The sequence below is a fragment of the Hermetia illucens genome, chromosome 2, assembly GCF_905115235.1.
Source record: "Hermetia illucens chromosome 2, iHerIll2.2.curated.20191125, whole genome shotgun sequence".
NCBI classification, from domain to species: domain Eukaryota; kingdom Metazoa; phylum Arthropoda; class Insecta; order Diptera; family Stratiomyidae; genus Hermetia; species Hermetia illucens.
Window position 1 is genome coordinate 113,615,146 of NC_051850.1, and position 23,994 is coordinate 113,639,139.

General features: G+C 38.0%; 1 protein-coding gene across 1 annotated transcript in view; it reads left to right on the plus strand.

The window, feature by feature from the left end:
* LOC119649018 overlaps positions 1-23,994 on the plus strand; it is a 96,290-nt gene that overhangs the window by 47,060 nt on the left and 25,236 nt on the right. Inside the window, exon 2 of the mRNA XM_038050971.1 lies at positions 22,411-22,668. Coding sequence (XP_037906899.1) covers positions 22,422-22,668 — 247 coding nt within the window. The 5' untranslated portion in view covers positions 22,411-22,421. The remainder of the gene's footprint in view (positions 1-22,410; positions 22,669-23,994) is intronic.

Sequence of the window (23,994 nt, forward strand, 5' to 3'; positions counted from 1 at the left end):
ACTAAGGCATGCTAAGTTGACCTGGCATATGCGTGCATTTAGCTATGAAAAAGTTCATTTTTGCTATCGCTGAACCGACGTTGAATTTGAAGTTGAAGGCCAGGGTCGGCGGAATCAGAAGTGAACGGGACCAGGGCCGGCTGATAGCTGATCAGCTGACCACGAGAGATTGTTTTAGATCTTCGAGTTGGGAAGACGTAAGAAACAGCGCGCTGTTTTCCTAATTGTGGTGTTAATTTTTGATAGTAATCCGTGCGTACATTTTGGATCCCAATTTTTCCAGGTATAAGTCAATGAATACCCTGTTAATCCCATTTTTTCCGGGAACGATTCCCTAAGGCCGAAAGTGTATCTGTATTTAGACTCACTCCACTTTCTAGCATAAAGGATAACCTTCTTGGATTCATCTGTTGAAGACGCGACAGCAATTCCAGATCAAAAGGAGGAATCCGCGTCAAAGAAGGCGAAGCCAGAAAGTGAGCTAAAGAAAGGTGATCAATTTTGTGTTTTAAGAAGAAAACAAATGTGCTACGATCAGAAGAGAAGAGCTAGTTTGTTGAAGATGCACGTGTAAACTTTTCTTAGTGCTTTTCTTCATCGCAGAAAGTTTTCCCTTTTTGAGGACTAGTCCAAGCCTAATAGTCAACAGTGTCGCGTGTGCTGGCAAAATTGAAAGTTTAAAATTCAGTATATATTTCAAAAACCGGGCAAAAACAAATCAAATCTTTAACAGGATATCCACATGGACAATAAACCAAACAATTTTCAAACTGAGCAGTTTGGTGTGTGTATTCCAGTATCCCGGTTCAACATAGGCAGGATATAGGGAAGAAAGAACGCATTAAGGGATGGTGCTCGATGTGTGATATGATGGTGCATAGAATTCCAACTATAACACATTTTTCATTAATTCTTACTTCGTTTATTTATTTAAATTCCTAACAAAAAGAAATAGCATCTTTGGGCTTATTTAGGTGATGAGAAAAAAGAATTATAAAATGGTTTTGTCGGACATCTAACAGAAGTCTCGTCGCGATTACCGAACGTTATTACTATGTCATTATTTTCTCCAATTTAATTTTTATTTCTTTTTTTCCGATTTATTCTCATTGTATTTTTATTTGATTATTGTTTAGTTAGAATTAGGTTTACCTATAGGATTTCATTTTTGTTTTAAATAGAGTAGTATGAATTTCAGATAAACTTTTTAATTTGGGGACTTCTTTTTTCCCCTCACCCTCTTCTTTGATCCCACAAAACTCTTACTAAAAAAGGGGCATCTTCCAATAGAATGGCCCAAAGATATCAAGGCAGAGAGAGAACCTCGAAGACCGCCCCTCACCATGCATCAGAGGCAGAAGAAAAGTTGACCAAGGACGTGATTCCCCCTTTCGTTTGCGGCGCTCGTGATCGGAGTTTTACGGCTCCACGTGCGAATCGTTATTTTTTATTTTTCAGGTTTAGCTCTATGCTAATTTGATGGGTTCGCGTGAATTCTCCTGTTTGTGAATTTCAGAATCTAGTGCGGATCAATGACTCGGAAAGGACACGTGAATTCCAGTAAGACACGTCAGAGATCGAGCGACCCCCCAACTTTCCCAAGCCCAGAGGCAAGCAAGCACGTGTCGACGGATTACTTCGATGGAGCTTCAATACTCGCAGGCGCACCTTCCCGGTGAATTTCGCCATGTGTTCACGCTTTTAAGTTTTTAGTATAGCTCGCCCCTCTTGGCCATCTCAGCTTTAACCCTATGGTGAGACGTTTCGAGAGGAACAGTTTTTGTAAGCAGAAATAGGCTAAGACAGGCCATTGTTGATATCGAATCGTCTCGAGAGTAATCCTGCTGCTTTTATCTGGCCTCGCACATTGGTCAGGGTCAGCCTAGTTAGTCTTATCAATTTCGTCGGGATACCGAATTCTTTCATGCGGCCTCAAAGTCAATGAAAAGATGGTGCAACTGATGTCCATATTCCAACCATTTTTCCATCGCTTGCCGCAAAGAGAAAAATCTGGTCTGGTTGCTGATTTGCCTGGAGTGAAGCCTCTTTGGTATGGGCCAATGATGCTCTGGGCTTATGGGGCTATCCGAACTAGGAAGATAACGAAGAATATCTTATAGATGGTACTCAGCAACGTGATACATCTATAATTGCTGCACTGGATGATACCTCCCTTTTTCTGTATGGGACAGATAATGAATGCATCGTTGCCAATCGTTAGGCATTGATTCGCCGTCCCACACCTTGAACATAAGTTAATGAACCGCTTGGTGTAATTGGTCATCTCCATATTTAACCAATTCGGCTGTAATTCAATTGGCTCCTGACGACTTACGATTTTCAAGCCGAAGAATTGCACGGACTGTTTTTAAGGTTTTGTTTGTCTGTCTGTCTGTCTGTCTGTCACACGCATTTTTCTCGGAGATGGTTATAGCGATTGACACCAAATTTGGTAGAAAGGTGGGAACTGTGAACGCTCACGCATATAGTGAGTTACATCCTCTTACGATGAATTTAAGGGGGGGTCCCCACACATGCAAAAGGGGGGTGTAAATTTTTTTTTCATCAAATATAGTCATGTGGGGTGTCAAATTAAAGGTCTCGGTTAGTACTTTTCGAAACCGGTATTAGTTTTGACTTTTGCGGAAAAGGTTCACCCTAGAATCACAAAATTTTGCAGCAATGTAGGCTGTATAGATCATAATCCTGCCAAATTTGATGAAAATCGCACTATTACTAACAAAGTTATACTAGGTCAAATCTACGCTCCTCTGCAAATTCAAGACTATGAATGTCAATATCACTTGAAAGTGGCTATTTTCACATAATATATGCATATTTTACGTGCTACATGCTAATGGGACAAATGCACGCCCAAATCTCTTTATAAAAGAAATACACAAAACCTTTCATACCTGAAGCGTCTAGCTTCCGGTTTCCCGACTTGTTTCTATACTTGGTGATAAGTTCTCCTTGTCTCTTCTCTCGGGGTATCAAGCAGCATGGTATTTTCTGTGATTGGCCAATTTTTCTTTCTGGATAGAGGAGGGTTTATAGTGCTGTGTGAAAATTTTCGAAGTCCTATTTTCCCGTTGATTCGACTAAATGTCGTTCTTAATGTAATGAGCATGGAAGAGTAATTTTAAACATCACTGGTAAATATAATAAGAAATGAAGGGCTGAAAATTTCGAAGGAATCTGCGTTTGACGTGGCTGGTGAAATTTTCATGCAAATCATCTTTTTTTCGACTATTATCCCAGTTAATTCGTGAACTATGATTATCTCATCAGGTAACACCGGGACTAATTCTTCTCCGAATTAACGACAATTTTGATTCATATCAGATTTTTTATCTGAGTACATTAGAAATTTTATGTGGATGAACTAGATGCGTGCACCCTTTTGATTTGAAAAAAAAAAAATTTGTTGTTTTAAATATGCTGCTTTGGTCTACTTTTGCACTACCTCTGCTCCCTTTAGTTCATGCTCATTCGGCACGACAACAGAATTCTCATTTTAAGAAAAATCTTTCTTAAAATTCAATTAACTATCTTTTTGATGATTTTTCTGCCTTTTACTTAAATTTCCTTGTATCATGGTACTTGTTACCTGTTCTCCTCCTTTATTCTTCCAAACCCCTCCTTTAATTCGATTTCTCTCTCTCCAATGACTAACGCCTTCTTCTCTTTACTTTAATGAAAGCTAGAAGAAATACTTACTGGCAACGTCAGCACCAAATAGCATTTATCAACTAAAAAGAATGGAGATAAGAAAATACAACTTTGAAACAAGTATGACAGCTGTGATGACGAAATCCACGGATGGTTGGTGGCACCCAAGAGATCTTATTTCAGTTTACAAAATCTTGGGAGTGTCTTACCATAAGATCATAGCTCTGACTGTATAAGGCTGCATAGCCTCTATGTATTCCTCGGAGAGTTGACAGAAAAAACTATTTGGCCCTCCAACAGGAGAATAAACGATTCCGTAGCCTATTTAACAACGAAATTTATCAATAGTCTGGTTGTGGAAAAACTCCGGTTCAATTGGATGCGGTGGGTGGGTCACCCAATTCATATGGGTGAAGATGACGCCACCCGGATATCTATAGTATAAAAAGAAGACTTGGTAAACCCTGCTTCTGATGGAGCCATGATGTGGGCCAGAGCACCAAGCAATTATTATAAATATCGTTCCAAAATTCTATTTATCTAGAAAGAGAAACTTGCTCCATCCTCAAGCTTTTCTCAAGTATCTAAATTTATGGTTGATGAAACTTGGTTGGATTGTCTAAATAGATAAAAGCGTTGGTTTCCACTTAGTCAATATCATGCGTTTTATATAGGTAAATCTAAGATATATGTATGCGAATGTAATAACATACTACATAATGAACAGCACTTTCTGCATACAAAAGATGCTAATTTTGGGTCTTGATCTATTTTATTCTCAGTTTTTGTAATCCTTTCAAACGCAATAAGCGTTTTTGGTGAAGACTTAGCTTTGTTGATATAATGTCTGGATTTCGCATTTACAAATTAGTGACCGAAACGAAACATTCCGTTATCAAAGGCACTCCGTTTTGATCGGTTTACAAATTGTAAATTTAAAACTGCTCTGATGTATATAATAGCAAACCTGGATATTAATTTTGTTAAATTTTATGTATAGTACTTAAGCCACTGATTGTTTTATTTATTATTCGAATAGTAAGAGCTTGGGTACCTAGATTATCTATGCAAAACAATACAGTTTCTATGTATGCACCCGATAGAACCGTTTAAAGAATACTGTGCCCGAAACTCTTTTCTGGAACTAGCTTTTCTTGTCTCAATGTAAATGTCTTCCAGAAAATAAGAACTTTGGAAGACCATTGATCTGTGTAGAAGGAAAGAATAATGATAGCGACATAATAAAAATGGAGCAATGGAAAATTGGGGACGTATCTTTTGACCTGATTGGTGTAACGAAGCATGTCTATCTCTTTGGACGTATAATATTACATTTATTCAAATTTCTTCCCGTCCAGACTAACTTAATTTCCATTTATGGATCTAATTGTTTTCAAAGGGACAGTGGTCATAATTAGGTGCGAAGATTAACTTGATATTCGAGACCACTTGGTCGTGTATATACGAATGGTTACCTATCCCACTCAAATCCAGTCATTAGATTTTTATATTGGTCTGTATAATAATGATATAGTTCTATGTAAAATAAAATCAGAACAGATTCTTTCTTCCAATTTTGTATTAATATGAAAATTTATGGAAAATAACTGAGGTGCGACTGTTCTTGTGTATATGTATACACATACATAAACTCAAAATGCGATTTAGAGCATTGAACTTTGGCTCCACCTATATGAGTCTGTTATACTTCGGAATGTAAGAATAATTCTTTTTAGTGTAGACATGAAGATGAGATCGAGCTCTAAAAATTGAAGATTGTAAATGCATCCAGCCAGTTTTATAAAAGCAAGAAGTGTACACAAGTTAAGGTTGTTTTCAAAAGAAATGTATAATACAAGGAAATTAAGTAATGGAGTGAAATGTCATTTATATTATATTGTAATGTAATCGAAATCTGATAAAGTGCACTTTTTGCATCCGTCATGGCCTGAGTGACGCACTCCAACATGTTAACCACCCTTCCATCGATAAGAGTTAATGTCGCGCATGAATATCTTCGTTATTCCTAGTAACAATACGCTACTTGGGTCAATGTAAGGAAACTAACGTTCCGTCTCTTCCTTACCAGCGCTTATCAGAACTTTTCTGTGGTCGGTACTTGCAATTTATTTTCAGCATCAAAGAGACAGTAACAAAAGGACATAAGTGCATCAAAGCTTTGTAACTAATTTTTATTGTGATGACAATGATGAACATAGAAATGGATAAAAAACGCATCAAGAGCTTCTTTTCGATTAAGCTTTTTATTTTGGATTAAACTTAAACAATAATTAGCAGACTCGATGCTTAGTTGATAAACCTTTCTCGGCATGCCAATAGGTTTAGAAATATGCAATACAAGTGGTCATTTTATTTTATGCGCCAATCGTTTCCAATACGTTCATTCCTCAGTTCACAATATATATGTTCCTCTAATCGATGCTGCCTTATGTGCAGCATAACACGGAAATTGTATGTTTTCGCCATCATTGTCTGTTCAAGGCAATGTGCTTCAACTCCTTCCTTGGTTTTGTGAGAAGCCTGCACTTCTCCTTTACTATTCCTACTATTGGTTTTCCCCAAATACAAAACCATTTGCCCAAGGTCCTTGACACCGTGATAGCAAGCAGATGGCAGCTGTCATCGCCATAGTGCTTGACAAGGATGACATCATTCATTAAATATCGCCACATCCTCAGTAAAGGCAAGTCACCAATAATAAAAATAAAAGTATCGGTGGTAGGATGTGCCAGGGTTGTGCAGGCTCCATTTTGGACAATAACTCTTATCAGAGCGGCATATGGTGGGACAAAATGTTAGGTCTATCTTAGCTATTGAGTTATCAACGCTGATTTTCCCCTTAAAATCTCAACGAAGGGTGTGGCGTCATATAAACTGCGTTCATCCTCATTTCGGACATAATGACGGAAAGTTATACCACTGAATCATAAAAACTCTTATATTCCAATAAGCTCCAGGCAGCTTTCGTTATTTTTGGGGATTGCCCAGCACTTAGAGCCGTAGGGAGTAATAGGATGAAAGACGATTCGATATGTTTTGGATTTAAGATGTTCGTTGAACAATCATAGTCATTTGTGATGTCGCGATTTGCCGAGCGCTTTCGATTCAATTAGCGTTACTAGGCGCAGTTCGGATATCTGGAAGCACGAATTCGAGCACTCAGTTCTGGACAGGTAGCATATGCTGTTTTGAATCAAATGGTAGTTCAACCATTCCATTGAACTGTTTTTTTTTCTTTTGGAACAGTTACGTTGTCTTGCAAAATAGATAATGTTTCCCTTGAAAACGTGATTGAAAGGCTTACTGAATCGGACTATCAGATTGTATAGTTCTTTGTTTTCCACTAGTCTATGGAAACGTCAGCTGAGGTGCTTTTCCTGTCTTTATTAGTTTCATTGCCTTTTCAACTTTTGTGGCGCGGTGCTTGTAGGAATAGTGAAAATAAATAGTGATACATTATTATCTAGTAGAAATATTCCCACTATCCTCCGTTGAAACTCGTCACACGGTAATCAAGCTACATTCCTCATCGTTAATATAGAATAAGTGTACTGTTAAGAGCAGGAAGATTGTCGTGAAGTTTTGTCGTCAAGCGACTTATGCTAAATAAATTTCTTTTCACTAACTTTCCCTTGGACATCGTCACTTTAGAGTGAAGTATCAGAATTGAAGACTTTACTTAGCTTAGTTACTTTGCAAGTTATATAGGCCGATTTGCGAATCCTGATCGTAACTCTGTTCTATGTTTATTTGGCGCATGTCGCTCGTCGTTTCAAAATATTTTCTAAAATAACCGCTCCATCCCGGTGCAACCTTGTTAGAATATTTTATGATATTTATATCTGAACCAATTGTATCTTTCGTCTTTATGCAGGAGTGTTACATTCATTAGTAAAATATATTTTGTATATTTTCCACTGTCCTGGATCCGCCACACCTCTCCGTGACTTCTAGTGTTCTTGTGTTTAATTTTTTAACTTCCTGCGTGGTAATCCTTTTCAAAAGGATTTTGACGTTCCCGGTTCCTATTATATTTTTTTAGTTTCTTTACCTTTGATAATTCTTATCCTACTACTCTCAACAAAATTGTTCTAGGTCAAAATTACCTTCTTTGCGTGTGAATAAGTAGCTGAGTCAATCCCTTCACAATTTTCCTATTAGCTTGCACTCTTTCTAGTACAACCTATTCATTATTCATCCTGGAATAATCGGTTCGATTGTATGTGCTAATACCCTTCTCAATATGTAATCCGCCCTGCCACTTCTCATTAACGCGGCCACTGGTGTTTGGCCCGTACGTCGGCGAAGTTCATGTAAGCCTAGAGCTCCGGAGTAATTTTGGCAGTTACTTTACATGTGCTTCTCCCATATAACAGTACAAAGAGGAACAGCCTCAGATTTTGAACATAACGACAAAGCATAAAAGGAGGAAGGGGAATTGCCTTGTCTTTGAATCTTGGATATAACACTTAGTATATAAAGGCATAGCAAAAGACCTATCAGACTCTTGCAAAAGGACGGTGACAGTCATATTTTATTTCAAGGGATGTTTTGCATAGAGGCTACTTTAGATATTTGTGTATCTTATTGTTGTTTGTTCTGTCCGGGTCAACTTAGCTGAAATATTAATTGATGGATATTGGGCTAATTTCGCTAAATGTTACGCCATCCTTCCCTTTGCACATTTTTATTGCGCATGTTACACAGGGTACCAGAATTGGACTAAAGGAAGGACGAAATTATCCCATCTAAAAAAGATGAAATTTGATGTTGGTGCATTAACGCGCAAATTAAAAAAAAAATAATCAATTCTGAAGCTTTCGAACATGCAAATTAAATATGTAAAAGGTATCAAACAACTGCTCAAAAATATGGGAAAATATCTTCATCCCGGAGAGAGCATCGGGGCACAGTAGCAAACACCGGGAAATTAATAACATGCGTAGCACTCAAGTGTAACAGACCACGGCTTTTTTCTTGAGCTGGAATTTGAACAAGATATTTGTACAGATCCAACGCTTTTCATTTTATATTAACGGTCCTCGCACTAGCCGTGACTAATGATTTTGAAAACAATGAAGACGTGTCCAATCTTATTCTGTCCGCTGTCAAAAAATACTTACTGATAATAGTTGCGGTGATGAATTCCGCATAAAAATGTTGGCAGCCAATAGAGCCTATTTCAGTTTTCGAAAACTGATTCGTTCGAAATGTCTCAGTATAGCCTCAACGCTGCTACTGTAGAAGATGAATCAAGCTAAAAGTTTATAGGGGCAATATCCATGGTGAAAATCAAGACGGGGAAGACTCTGCCTCCGATGCAGCATTATCCCCTGTACCAGATATGTCAATTTTTTTGGCATCAATTGTATCTAGATATAGGGCAGAATATATAGGCAAAGTGATTTTTTGGTATTGGGTGTCGTTCAGAAATTACTGTGTTGAATAAGTAAAATGTCACATGCCGATTGCCGTAATAAAGCAGGTATTTATTAGCCCAAATGACGTTCGAATGACTATGGTAGAATCAGAACAATTGAAGCCAAGTAAAGTGTTTCTTCAAGAAACCTGAAGTTTATGGACTAGGTATAGCAGATTGACGGTCAATTAAGATTTTATGGTAAAAAATCCTATTCTACTTTCTAAATGCGTTTTTCTCGAAACAGCATTTTGAAAATCTGCTGCCACCATAGCCCAGAATCCATTCAAAGAAATTCTTTGAAATTATCACGACTTTTTCAGAACATATTTCTACGGTCCGCACACTAGGATAATTGCGATTTCTTCGGTAGTTTTTTTTATTCATTAACAAAGCACCAAAAATTTACCTTTCAATATTTTTGAATAATCCAAGTTTGCGGACTGTTGTTAAGCCCGCAACTTAAAATGCCGTTTACATTTTTTCTTTAAGATGATCACAGAGCCTTCTAGTGTGGCAGCGGAAAACACCTTTTTTTGGAGATGGGTGTGTAAGTTGCTCTGTATTTCAATAATGGACTATGTTATCGGACTGAAAAAATTACTATGTATGGTCAAGATCTCTATAAATATATGGTGAAAAATTCGTATTTGTGCCTTTATCCAGTTTTTCATAAAAAATGTCTAAAAAAAACAAAACAACCCCTTTAACCAGCAGCGCGATGGCATTAACCAGCCGGCTTGATAACTAGAATACTGAATTGGTGTAACCTGGATCTATCGAGGTCCTTACTAAAGTGGGCCGAAACCAAGTATCAGTTGATGTGCCGTTGATGATGATTTTATGCCGTTATAGATGATTTTATCATAATTAAACTAGAAATTTTCATACTACAAGCTATTGATGGTTGGTAATCGCTCCATTTATATATAATTGCAAACACGACATGAGTGCGATTTTTATTGAAGTGAAATCCGTCATCAATTGGATGTGGATTCAGGACTCCCAGCATCCTCAACAAAAAAAATTACTTCAGGAGGACGGATTTTACTTCAATCTAATTTGCACTCATGTCGTGTTTGCGATTATATATAACTGAAGCGATTACCATCTGTCGCCAATTTCGGTCACGGTGAAATGAGATCAAGAGGCTGATTCTCAATCAACTCGACTACCACGCTGTTATTTGCTTTTATTAGAAGATTTAATGTCTTAGGTTTTTTGCCGCAATCTTTTTCTTCCATAATAATAATAATAATACTCGTTGGGGCAACAATCCAATTGGATCAGGGTCTTGAAGTTAGAGCTTTATATTCAAGACCATAATGGTACACTACAGGACACTATAGGAGGCAATGTGGTCAGCATTGCGCTCGCCCGAGATTATTACCATGATTTGACTCAGGTACTCATTCACAGCTGAGTCGACTGGCATTGGACGTCAAATCACGAGACAAATCCCACTGCCACCACTGAGGTTTGAACCGCAACCTTCCATACGACAGCCTTGTGCTCTAACCACGCAGCTATCCGGACATCATGGTTATCTTTTATTTGGAATAACTTGGTGTTACACGTAGTGAGATTTTCAGCTTAACACACACAATTAAGCGGTGTCTCAAAAAGGATAGAAGTTACCAATTACTAGTACTAGGCTCTTAACCTAGCCCGAAGCAATAGAGAGTCAATTATGACTGCAAATTGCTGAAAATTATAACTACAGTATCTGCTCTTCGAATTATGTACGATAACTATTTCGAGAAAATTTACTATTTTAATGGGTTTTTCATTGTGAGAAAAATCAAGTTATGTTGCCACCTTCATGCATTTTTTTTATTACCTCGGGTGGGATGTTAAAATATAATTAAAAAGATCAGGTTATGTAGCGATTGCCTTAAATATTTCTGTTTCTAAATCATCAATGGCAGCAAATTCTGTATTGCTCGTGACAAACCATAGGTTTCTTAGAGTAGTCTAGAAAACTACTAGGAAAAAGGAAAGGCTAGTCGAAGGGAATTACTAATTTTGCGAAAGTCTCAAGAGGCTCGAACTGCAAACTTCCAGAATATTTTGGATGATGGCATATGTGAAATACTGTCATACATTACGCTGTCGTTTGTATGAAAATTAAAGTTAACTTCACATTCACAGCGATGCTGTAATGGCAATTTTTATGGGTCTACTTCTACGAGGATTATAATTGAAGCAATCAGAGAAAAGCAAATTAGTTAAAAATATGTTTTCCTCGGTTCTTCTTTCGAATTTAAACTTTTGCCTTTTTAAGGTTTGGTTTGCAAAACAAAACCTTATTAAAAGCGGTTCAATGTCTGTCCGTCTGTCTGTCTGCCACAAGCACTTTTCTCAGAAACAGCTATACCGATTGACACCAAATTTGATGAGAACGTGCGAACTGTGGACGCGCAGACATGCAGTGAATGATATCCATCTACGTTGAGATTTAGGGGGGGGGGGGGGGGGGGGGTCCCCATACATGTAAAAGGGGAAATTTTTTTTTACTGAATATAGTCATGTGTAGTATCAAACGAAAGGTCTCGATTATTACCTTTCGAAGCCGGTATTAATTATGAGATTTATTAGAAAGGCGGGGAGGGGTGGAAAGTGATGATTTCTTTAACGGATCCATTTTCGGAAACTACCCAACCGAAAAATCTGAAAAAAACCACGAAGCTGCTTCTATATGGTGCCCAGGCCTCAAAATACTCTCCATATCGATATCCGTTCAGATTAAATTAATAACAGTATATTACCATATTTTTGGGGAAATTGAGTAAAACCCCCCTTAGGTTTATCCTAGAGTTATAGTAGTATAACATATAATATGAAGCATATTATCCCCCATTTTGATCAAAATCGTACTATTACTAACAAAGTTACAGTAGCTCAAAGTTGACTTTACGGCGTAAATTTACTGCAACTAAATATCAATATCACACTAAAGTGGGTAGTCAGACGTGCTAAATGGGCTACGTACAAATGGCATAGTTCTACATTCAGATATACTCACAGAAGAAGCAAACAAAACCTTTCATACCTGAAGCGCCTAGCTTTCGGTTTCCCGACTTGTTTAAATTTTTTGTAGGTCATCTTTAGTGACGAATGTCTTCTACAGGCGATGACTGAGGCGGCAAGTTACATTTGGAGAATAAAGGGTGAACACTTGTCTGATGCCTGTATGGTTAAAAAGTAAAAATATCCATCAGGAGCAATAATTTGTAGCTGCATTCCTGAAGGAGGATCTGATCCAATAAAATTTGTTGAAGATACAAACAATCTGCAGCTTCTGCATACAGAAGATGTTTTCATACAGGACCAGAACTAGATCTGGATCTACCCCTTCGGCCCAGCAATTTTCCTGACTTAAACTCGATCGAGAATGATTGGGTTTATCTAAAACTCAGGGTATATCAGCGCAGAAACATTATGCTTACAAATTTCAAAGAGAGAAGCAATTAAAAATGGTGGCGGGGTTACAAAGTACTAAATATAAGGAGATGTTGGGCTTAAACAATATTGCACACATATGTCACTCATCTAAATTGAAAATTTTGGTTTTTATCGCTGCCTAAAGTTAAAACTGCATATTTTCGTAGCGTTCATAATTCAATGGATAAGGAACTATACTGTATAGCAGTCACTACTAAAATCCATTTATATAGATTAAATAAATTATATTATAATTTTTTACAATGTAATCTCCATCCACTCAAAAGTTATTACATTCAAGTAAAGTATCTGATCTCTTTAAAATCCGATATACATTACCCGCTTATTAGCGGATACCGCGGCTCATATAACAATTAAAGGTAGTCAAGTATCTTCAGACCACCAATCTGTGATAGTTCATTATTGCTATTCAATTTGGTTTGGCTAACGGCGAGATGGTCACAAGCATCATTATTTGGTGCATTAGCTTACCATAGAAGCAGTAATGATACGTTTTAATGCTATTAAACTTTATAATGTCATCAAAAGTATGTGATAATATACTTTTTTAGTTCTCATGCTTGCGTTCAGTAGGACTGAAGTGTAGTTCTTGATACTATAACTGTTCGACCGTTGACATTTCCCTGTAATCAAGAATTGAAATTCAAACGTAACTTAGTGTGGGCTTATTCAATTAGTGCTTCGGCATCTGAAAAAATCTTCGAATGGAAAATTATGATAATCATGTAGTTTAGCCAGATATAAATAGACTGGCTAGTTCTCTAGAATAATTGTAGGCATCGTTTGCTATATAAATATTTTTAAAAATAACAGTTTTAATGACTCCCATTCAAAAGAGTTCTTTTCAATTTGCTAACTGGTCCAGATAGCATGCTCAAATTGTTGCTTCGGAAGCCTTCTTTAAACATATAACCGGCGAGGTAGTTTAACAATTTAAATGTAGGTTATTTTATTTATTCTACAAAAGTCCCGTTTTCTAGATAACGCAATAAGCTAAAAAGAAATCTAAAACAGGCATTTCATCCTGATCACCTTTTAGCGTAAATGTAATCAACTTTTATTAGGGCACGCGTGGAGAAGTTCATGAATTATAAAAATAGTTGCAAATGGCATGCATTTACAATAGGAAAATTACATCGATTGATGAAAGGGGAAAAACGCACAGATGGCTGCTTCGAATGTACTATTAACGTTATCGCCTTTCGTAGAAAAACAACTGTAATCGTCAACCGCACCGAGTTCTATTTTACCCATAAAGATTTAACGTTTTTCTGGTAAGCAGTTCCTGGAAATGGGTTCTTGGCTTAAAGGGGTCCTTTATCTCGGAACCGAAAATTTAAACAAATTTTTCGGGAGCCAATTGTGAAGGAATTATTAGTTGCAAATTTTCTGTTTGTATGCCGTAAGAACGAGGCACACAAATACACTTTGAAAAATTAATAAAATCTCTCCTGCGGCCTCAAAATGTATTTGACTTCGTCACTGCGGAAGTGTCATAGCCGACTTTGCTGTAAGACTTTTCTGAGTTGCTTCAAATAAAAAAAATTTTTTATTTTGGAAATTAAAAATAAAATAAAATTATGAAATAAACTAATATTGACGTGTTTTTTGGACTATTAGAGGCTATAGAATGAAACAAAATAAAAATGTGAAAATCTTTTTCGGAAAAATTGAGTACTCGAAAAAGATGTCGAAAATCGGAAGCTTGGCACTTAAAGTACGAAAAGCTTTGCGGATTTACTATGTAAGAATGTTTTGGTGCCAGGTGGTGGCATTTGAAATAAGTTCGTAATGCATATGTACTAATATGTCAGATCATTCATTTTAATGTGTACATATGGTGTCTTTGACCTACTATAACTTCATTAATAATAACAGTATTTCCAGTAAACTTGCCAATATAATGCCCTATATTTTAGCCTATACTACTGCAAAATTTCATAATTCTAGAGTGGTTTCAACTTGGTTTCTGGAAAATATATTAATCTGCTATACTATTATAAAGTCAACTTTAGTGGATATTCTAATGGAGCGTATTTTGAGATCTAAACGTTGTAGCATTATTTTTTAAAGATTTTTCGGTTTTGCAGTTTCTGACAATGACCCTTTGAAATAAGTAACTCCTTTCAAATCCAAAAAAAAACCCAAATTTACACCCGCTTTTTGCACCCTCCTGTGTGGGTTTACAGTCGCCAGCTATCGTCCAAATGTCGTCTCAATCGGGTAAACGGCTTTTCAGAAAAGCATGCATAACAGACAAACAGACCTGCACACAATTAAAGGTATTCAATAAGGTTTCATTTCAAAAAAAAAAAAAAATTACGTATTCTGAAAATATTTCTGGTGGATATCTGCTTACAAACTTTAAAAAAGCAACTTTTGGAAAATCGTATTTAAGTCATATGGGTAAGATAGGATTGAATAGTATGAATAGTGCTCTTAGTATTTCAGCATTAAGAGGGTTGCTTCTGAGAACCGATTTATACTTGAAAAAGGACCTGAAAGATGAGCTTCTGCTAAAATAGTTGAAATGACCCTCGACGCAAATTAGGGAAAAAAAGCAGATTTTTGAAACCGCAAAACTACACAAACGCCCTAAATTTGTTCTTTCCGTTCCCTTTAACAGTAACACGAAAAGTATTAATCTTTCATAATTTTTCAAATCGTTGAAAAAAAAATTACATCCGCCTTTTATATATATTTTAATGAATATTGGGGTCTCTCCCGTAAACCTAACATTTGCAGCTTCATAATTTTGTTATGAACGTAATAGTTGGGAACGACCACTCTGGTTCACCGGGCCAACAACGATGAAAGCACTATCCTGAAGGTTTACTGTGCAGGTCCGCAGTATCCACGTACAGCTCCACTCAAACAATACATGCTTGTTAAACTTTGTGCCAGCCAGACTCGGTGGGCCGTTTTGAATACTTCAGCCTCACTCAATTCACATATCAATGATAACTTCATATCTGATATATGGTTCGTAGATACCGCACTAGAGTCTGAAAAACTAACAGCTTTAGAGAAAACAGTTTCTAAAGATTAACGCAACGTGAAATTGAACAAAAACTAATAATGGGGTTATGAGCAATTCATGATTGATTGTGTCCTCGGCTTCATTCACCCAAGTGTGTGTGTATTTGAGGTCAAGGAGAGGCAAAGCCTGTGAGCACTCATCCTAGTGGTCCATTGTACTTAATCCCCATCTAACGGAATGTCCTGAATTCGTTTACATATTGCAAGATTTCCGTCCTCCGCACAACATTAATTGGGTACCCAGAGTAGTTCCACCGTATAAAATTGAGAGAAAGAGTTGAATCGGTTTTTACATTCCTGAACGATTTTGGAAGTAATCAAAAGACTGCTCAACGCCCTCAATGCAGCTTAACCGTTCGCCAATCATCCAGGTCGCCGCCCTTAGGATCGCATATATTTCATCCAGAAAGAATGATGTACACTGTTCCAAATCATAAACCCATTTCCCGTTTTTATTCGAAAGATAAACTCTTCCCACCAAGTTCCCATGTCGAGGCAAAGCTCCGCTTACACAACCCATGAGCTGTGAGAGCTCGTTTCATCTTTACTTCTTAATTCCAAAGTTCCAAAGAAGCTTCTTGTCAGATATTTCACTTTTTAGGAGAGTTGAAGGGTTGAACCTCTCATCTCCGGAAGGCAAAGGCAGTTTCCTCCTTTTTGTAAATAATGCCACTGTGGTCTTTTTTGGATTTACTGAAAATCCATGCTTGAGGCACCAACTTTCAATCAATCAATTCAATTTCAACACGCCGTTTCGACATCTCCACCAACAACTAGCACAGTCACGTCATTCGCATAAGCCTGAGCGTATAGAGGTGTTGCAGTTCGCCTAGGAGTGAGTCGATCGACATGTCCCACAGAAGTGGTGCCAGCACGCCTCCTTGAGGGCAGCCTTTCGGCGCTTCCGCTCTTAGGCAGCAACCAACACCTGCTTCAATCTCTGCGTGAGCATATATTCAATTAATTAAAGTTTCATCAACACCATGCCTTCTAGTGGCATCACATAATTTTTGGAGGGGCGCGCAATCAAATGCCCTTCACGATCACCACCATCGCGAACTCGTCTTTTTGACTTGCGTCCTTTATATTTAAAATCAAAGAGTGTAGAGCTGATTCACAGGACTTTCCACGTTGGTAACCATGTTGCTTTTCATTTAGTGGGTGCGACTTTAGTGCCTTCTCGCGAATGTGACGCTTAGCCAGTCTCTCCAGACATTTCAGCGAACATTTTATAAAACGCACTCCCTGGAACTTTTTGGATTTGAATAGTCATCCCTCCCAGACTTAGGTATGAAGACTACCTTCACCTTCTGCTAAAAGGACGGTACGTAGGCCAGATCAAGACATTCCCGAAAAACGTTTTATAGAAGTTGATTCAAGTGCCCTATAACCTCGTTTAGCATTGCTGGATAAATGCGTCTATGTCAGTTGCTTTGAAGTGTCCAAAGGATAGCATAGCAGCTCTCGCTTTTTAGTTGGTAGGAACCCTTCTCGCAGTGCCCCAATTCCCCTTATAACACCTTCGTGTTGAAAGGTTTGCAGAAACCGCCAATTCTCTTCCTCTCACTTTTGAGACCTGTTCTCGAGTGTTCTCGAGTGGTATACTTCCAATAGAGTTGTTTGAGACTCAACTTTGAAGTTCGTGAACACACCATCCGGTTTTCTAAGAGAGTCCAACTTGGCTGCCTCATCCTTATTAAGGACCTTGCATGACCTGAAAGTCTCCCATTCATTGTGTAAACACAAAACCTTATTAAAATCGGTTTACTGCCTGTCTATCTGTTCGTCACACGCATTTTTCTCGGAAATGGCTATAGCAATTAACACCAAATTTGGTGGAAAGATGGCAACTGTCAACGCACGCGCATACAGCAAGTTACATCTTTCTACATTGAATTTAAGGGGGGTCCCCATACATGCAATAGGGGGGTGTAAATTTTTTTTCACCAAATATAGTCATGTCGGTCTCGGCTAGTACTTTCCGAAGCCGATAACAGTTTTAATATTTGTTGAAAAAGTGGGGAGTACGGAGGGTCGAAAGTGGCCATTTCTTTAACGAACCCATTCTCAAAAACTACCCAACCGAAAAATCTGAAAAAATCAAGAGGCTGCCATTTTATGGTGCCTAGGCTCCAAAATACCCTCCACACCGATACCTCTTCAAATAAAGTTAATAATAGTATGTTACCATAATTTTTAGTAATTGGCTGCGAAACCCCCCTTAAGTTCAGGATAGAATAACAAAAATTTGCTGCAATGTAGGCCAGCCATGATTCTGCTGAGTTTGGTGCAAATCACATTATTACTAGCAAAGTTATAACAGATCGAAGTTACCATTTCTGTGCAAATTCAAGACTTTGAATGTAAATATCACTCCAAAGTGGATTTTCTCACATAATATATGCATATATTACGTGCTAGGTTCTAATGCGAAAAATGCACACTCAAATCTCTTTATAAAAGAAATACACAAAACCTTACATACCTGAAGCGTCCAGCTTCCGGTTTTCCGACTTGTTTAATAAATGAACAGCGAAATGAACGAAATAAAATATAATCAAATATCTAATTCATAACCGGGGGTGAAAGCAACACCTGTATAATATTTATATTATTTACATAGCCCCATAGCACTATGAGACAAATGGCAGAACTGAGCACGGCCGCCACTAGTCGACATTCCCAAGCCACCAGCACCAAGATTTATCTCCAGTCGAATCCCAAAGACCCACAGTCAAGTCCCGGGGATATTCCTGTCGGCGACTCGCCCATGTCTAAAAAGGTTAAAATTGGGGGAAATCATGAAAAGTTCCCTGTTTGTGGATCCGGAGACGTGATCAAGGGGGGATATCTCTGTGGAGAGCTCGGAAGAGCCTGGTAACACGCAAGCATGGAAGCAGGTGTCGACGCATCACTTTAGTAGAGCTGCAGATAGGTGTCAGTGGCTCTGCACGGTTAACTTTTACTAATTTTCAGTTTTCTTACAGCTCTTCCGTCGGTAGGTGAAGTCATTCCGGCTGCCGATTCTGACAATTCTCAGTTCTCAACTCATTAAAATTTTCACTGAATTTTGTTTCAGCTATTGTTGTTGCGAGTGGGTGACTTTGGAAAGATCGTAAACCTTATGCTCGTTAAATTTTATTTAAAAATCGAGGGATTCCTAAGTCCGCCATCCACTTAATGGTGGACCGAACCAGTTGTAAAGCAACATGCTTTCACGGTTGTGGTCCACGGAACCATCATCCTTGGGCGAGGACCGAAGTTGCAGAATTTATGACTGGCGGTTATTCGTATTATTTCTCTGCAATCTTTACTTCTATGACTTAAATAAACGTTGCTAAATACGAACTTGTAATTTTCTCCTTAATTATATTCCGTCTTCTGAATAGATAATTGAGCTCTTCGACAATGGAAACAGTGGTTTTCAGGCATAGGTGTTTTATATAATATGTGTATATACGTCCATTTTTATTAAGATTTGGTGCAAAACAAAACCTTATCAAAATCGGTTTACTGTTTGTCTGTCTGTCCGTCACATGATTTTTTCTCGGGGACTGTAGCAGTGATTAACACTAAATTTTGTAAAAAGGTGGAAAGTGTGAACGCTCACGCATACAGTGAGTTACATCCTTTAACGTCGAATTTAAGGGGAGGTCCCCATGCAATGCAAAATGGAGGTATTCTTTTTTTTTCATCGAATATAGTCATGTGGAGTATCAAATGAAAGTTCTCGATTAGTACTTTTCGAAGCAGGTTTTAGTTTTGACATTGTTGGAAAGGGAGGAGTCGAAAGTGATCATCTATTTAACGGGGCCATTCTCAAAAGCTGCCCAACCGAAAAATTTGAAAAAAATCAAGAGACTGCCACTATATGGTGGCTAGGCTCCGAAATATCTTCCATACCAGTGCCATGAATTTTTGTGTTCCTCTTTGTGCTGTTTCACTACTGTGATCGCTTCCGCAGTAGTTTACTTAATAAAAAAGCCTTTTCAGTCTCAGTAAATTACAAAACAGCAGAAAATTTAGCAATATCAGATTGTGTGGATACACTATGCTCCAGAGAAAAGTAAAAAGGTGATATAGAATGTTTGTGCGTTGTAGATAAGTAGTTTCGCGTCGGATAGCTCATCAAGATATTCGATGATTTTTATTGAATTCGATAGAAGGATGAGTTTAGACGTGAAGAAAACTGCAGCAATATCGAATTTTGAATGGAATGTTGAATTTTTGCTGGTGATACGCACAAATTTATATGTTAAGAATGAGCTTTTCAGTTTATAGAAATGCCGGTGGAAATTGAAAATATTTGTTAGCTTGCAAAGGAGTTGAGATTATTGGTAATGTCTCATTATATGCCCTAAATATAAGAAAGTACCGCGACCGCCGGAATTAATAGAATATTACGTTCTGAAGTATCATCGGTAAAATATTCTCCACTATTTTTGAGCCTGAGTGATACCACAAACCAGCCTACACCGAAGAGGTAAATCAGCAACCAAACAATTTTTTTCTTTGGAGATGAGAAAACTCTTCGAATACGGCAATCAATTGTTCCATTATTTATCAGTTTTAAAGTTGCCTATAATTCCGTATCTCGATATAACTAGTATTAGGCTGGCTAGGCTGAACCTGGCGAATGTGTGCCGCTAGACAAATAGATAATAGAGAAAAGAAATAGAAAACTAGTCGAAAAACTAGAAGTTAAACGTTAAATGCTCAATAGTATAGCCCATATTGCTGTATAAGTTAATGATTCTAGGATAAACTTAAGGGGGTACCCAGTTAATTTCTAGAAAATATAATAAATATGGTAATATACTATTATTTATTTAAACAGGTTTCGGTATGGAATGTATTTTGAGGCCTAGATACCATGTGCATGGACCACCATAATTGTTATCAGATATGTTTCTGAGAATGGTTCCTTGAAATAACAGCCTCTTTCCGGCCCTTGTACTCCTTCCCTTCGCAACCAATGTCAAAACTAATATCGGTTTCGAAAAGAACTAATGGAGACCTTTGATTTGACACCACGTGACTATACTCGGAAAAAGAAACTTACACCCCTTTTGCAACCGTTATACTCACTGCATGCAATAGGGTTCGCAGGTCCCACCTTTCTACCAAACTTCGTGTCAATAAGGGTAACCGTTTCTGAGATAAAAGTGTGGCAGACAAACAGACAGAGAGACGACCGGACAGACAGTGAACCGATTTTGATACTGTTTTGCTTTACACAAAACCTTAAAAACTATCTGCGACACCAAAAAGAAAGTATCCGGAGCACTCTCTTCCACCTAATAGGAGGAATATTCCGAAAAGTACAAACTGATATTGAAGTGAAGACAATTATACGGTGGTAAGGTTAGCATCATAAACAAAATCAACAATACCCAGTAACACTGGCCAACTGAAAACAATGAAGATATTAGACTACCACTTTAAAGCCGCTCAGCATTTTTTCTATCTGAGGTTGAAAACCACAATAATACAAGTGCACAGCCAACGGAATCTATTTTAACTTATAAAAACTATTCCGCTTCTCCTAGATCGAAGGGCGTGCTTCTTAGCAAAAAAATTGTAAGTTATTAGCTGCGTTCGAAAGGAAAACCCTCTGAAGGATTTATTAGCGATATAATGATCGTTGGTGGTCGTGGCTCAATAGTTAATGTTGAGCGGGTCATCTAATCCGTATGGGTGAGGATAATCCAGCCTTGAAAATCTAGAGGGGCAATGTGTGTGAAAAGAAGGCAATATCTACGATAAGAGACCAGAGGTATCGAATTGGTTTGGAAGGACCCTGGTGTAAAACCGGTTATTTGTGTCGTTGGTGATGAGTCTAGGTAGACTACACTGTGAATTGATGAAAACTTGGGATTTTCGAGTAACAGTGGTGGTCGCTTTCCCTATGGTACTTCTAACAGTAAACAGAGAACAATTGAACAGAACAGTCTCCACCTGATGTTGATAGTCTAGATAGTCTCATTTGTAGATTTTCGACAGAATAGCGTAGAGGCCTTAGTATTGATACTGTATGGAGTGTCATCGAGTTTTGTGCTTTTGTTTGCAGAAACAACGCTTTCTGAAAATACAATATTTATGTATCTTCAATCCGACTCTGTTTGCCTCTTTCGCCAAATCAAGAGCAATGTCCGTAACTCGTTGATAGTGCGAACAGGTTTTTGAGCGAGGCACCAGGAGGAAGAGAAAGTAGCAGCGGGTTCTCTTGGGTTTTCAAATTCCTTTGAAATTTTAGCTAGATGCAGCATGTGGTATATTGCGTAGTGACATATCGTATTCATAATAGTAGTCCTCCTGAATGCTTTCAAAATTCTTCCGATATATTCCTTGTTAGCGCTTCATCGAAATCAATGAAGAGCAATAAGCAATGCTAGTAAATGCATATACATATCTGCCCTAACGAAGCTCTTTCAACTACCCAAAAGGCACTTAGTTGGTAAACAAAAGCATAACTCTTTTTTGCCAAAGCCCAGCAGCGAAATTTTAATTTTGCACGACCACACGAAAGTGAAAGAAGTTATTTCCTAATTTTTTTTCAACCATTTTGGCTATCATCAATAATACCGAAAAATTTGCAGAAATGAACTTGACAATGGAAAGAAAATGAAATTCAGTAAAAATCGCTGCATGCAGTGGATCTATCATGTACCCAACCTTACTAGATATGTTTTCTCCTATTGCATGGCAGAAGCCCCTCTAAAAGTGGAAAAAAACACATTTACAATCAATACTCGTACAGCATCCATTGAATTTCTTTTGTATTTTTCTTTTAGGCTTGCTATTCATGATCATGATCATTTTTAACGTTAAACATTCCGCATTTGTTGCATTGCTGATCGCTACCGCTCTAATTGGTATCGTCAATGGCAGACAAAGCCGAATTATGCGATTTCAACCAGAGACCCAACTGTCCACAGCAGTACGATCATCACCGCCACCTTCTTCGTCATTATCTCCTACGGATGATAGCTGGTTTAGCTGGGCCAACTGGCGGAGTATATTATTGCGGAACGGAGAAAGTCAAGCAGGCGGTAAGTAGCAGTTAATCCAATGTGGGAATATCATGTTTGATAAACATCTGACGCAGATTTTCCATTTTAGGGTAGGAATTAATTTATTGTTCGAAATGAAGATAATCAAATAATAAATGTGTCAACTTGTGTAAGAACATAATGGGAAATAGTAGGCTTTTTCTGCGAAAAAATATTCATAGCCAACTTAGTTCCTAGACGAAAGTGAAATTAGCTTCAAATTTCTCTAGATCAACTGAAAACTATCGCGATAGATTAGGGAAGATAGTTAAGGCCTTATAGGTTGGCGTATCTAATAATACTGCAAATGCTCTTAAATTTCATATACCCTTCCTAGGTTCTATCAGTACCTAAGCACTGTAAGTAGCTAAACACTGAAGAAGGGAGCAAGGAGCTCTCGAAATAAATACTTATTTGCGAAAAATGAAAATTCGCTTTAAAGGAGTGGTTAGAGCGCAAGACTGTTGTACAGAAGGTCACGGTTCGAATCTCGCTGGTGGCAGCGGAATTTGCATCGTGATTTGACGTCGGATACGAGTCGACTTAGCTGTGAATGAGTACCGAAAAACAACATTTTTTTTCGAAAAACAACAATTTTTATTTAACCTATAAACATATAATTCTAAATTAACCCAACTTATGTACTACCTTAACAGCCTAGCTTAATCTAAGGTATAATCTATGGCCTAAACTAACTTATCACTAAAGAATACATGGTAAAATACATAATATGTTCTCTGGAGGAAAAGTCGAAAAAAACCTCCATTAGTTGAATTTTATTTTAAAAGCGGGCGGGCGGGGAAGGAACTGGGATGTGGGTTGGGATGGGGGGCATGCGGGAGAGATTTGGGAAAGGAAGCTAGGAGTGGCGCTAAGGATGGGCAGGTTTTGTAAACTGGGATGAAGAGTAGTTACCGTTGTAGAAGATTACTCTACCGCCGGGGTCGAAAAGAAGGTTACGGGCCTGGAGAGATACGAGGATTTGCGGGAATAGATGAGTTCGTAGAAGATTCTCTTCGACGATCTCGATCTGCATGGCCTGGAGATAAGTGGATTTGGGTGGGATATGGCTTTTTCAAGGAATTTGAGGGCATGGCGGGCTAGGACAGCGTCGATGCGGGGCGTTTGAGAGGAGTCGTAGAGGATCTGGTTGGAGATGTATTTGGAGCGGTCTTCGTTCTTGTATATGTTGGTGCGATGGCGGAGGATTCTGCGTTCTTTAAGGCTGAGTCGTTCCATTTGGTGAGGGGAAGTGTCGGACCAGAAGATGAAGCCAAAAACGAGGAGGGGACGGATAAGCTATTTGTAGCAAAACAGCTTGACTTT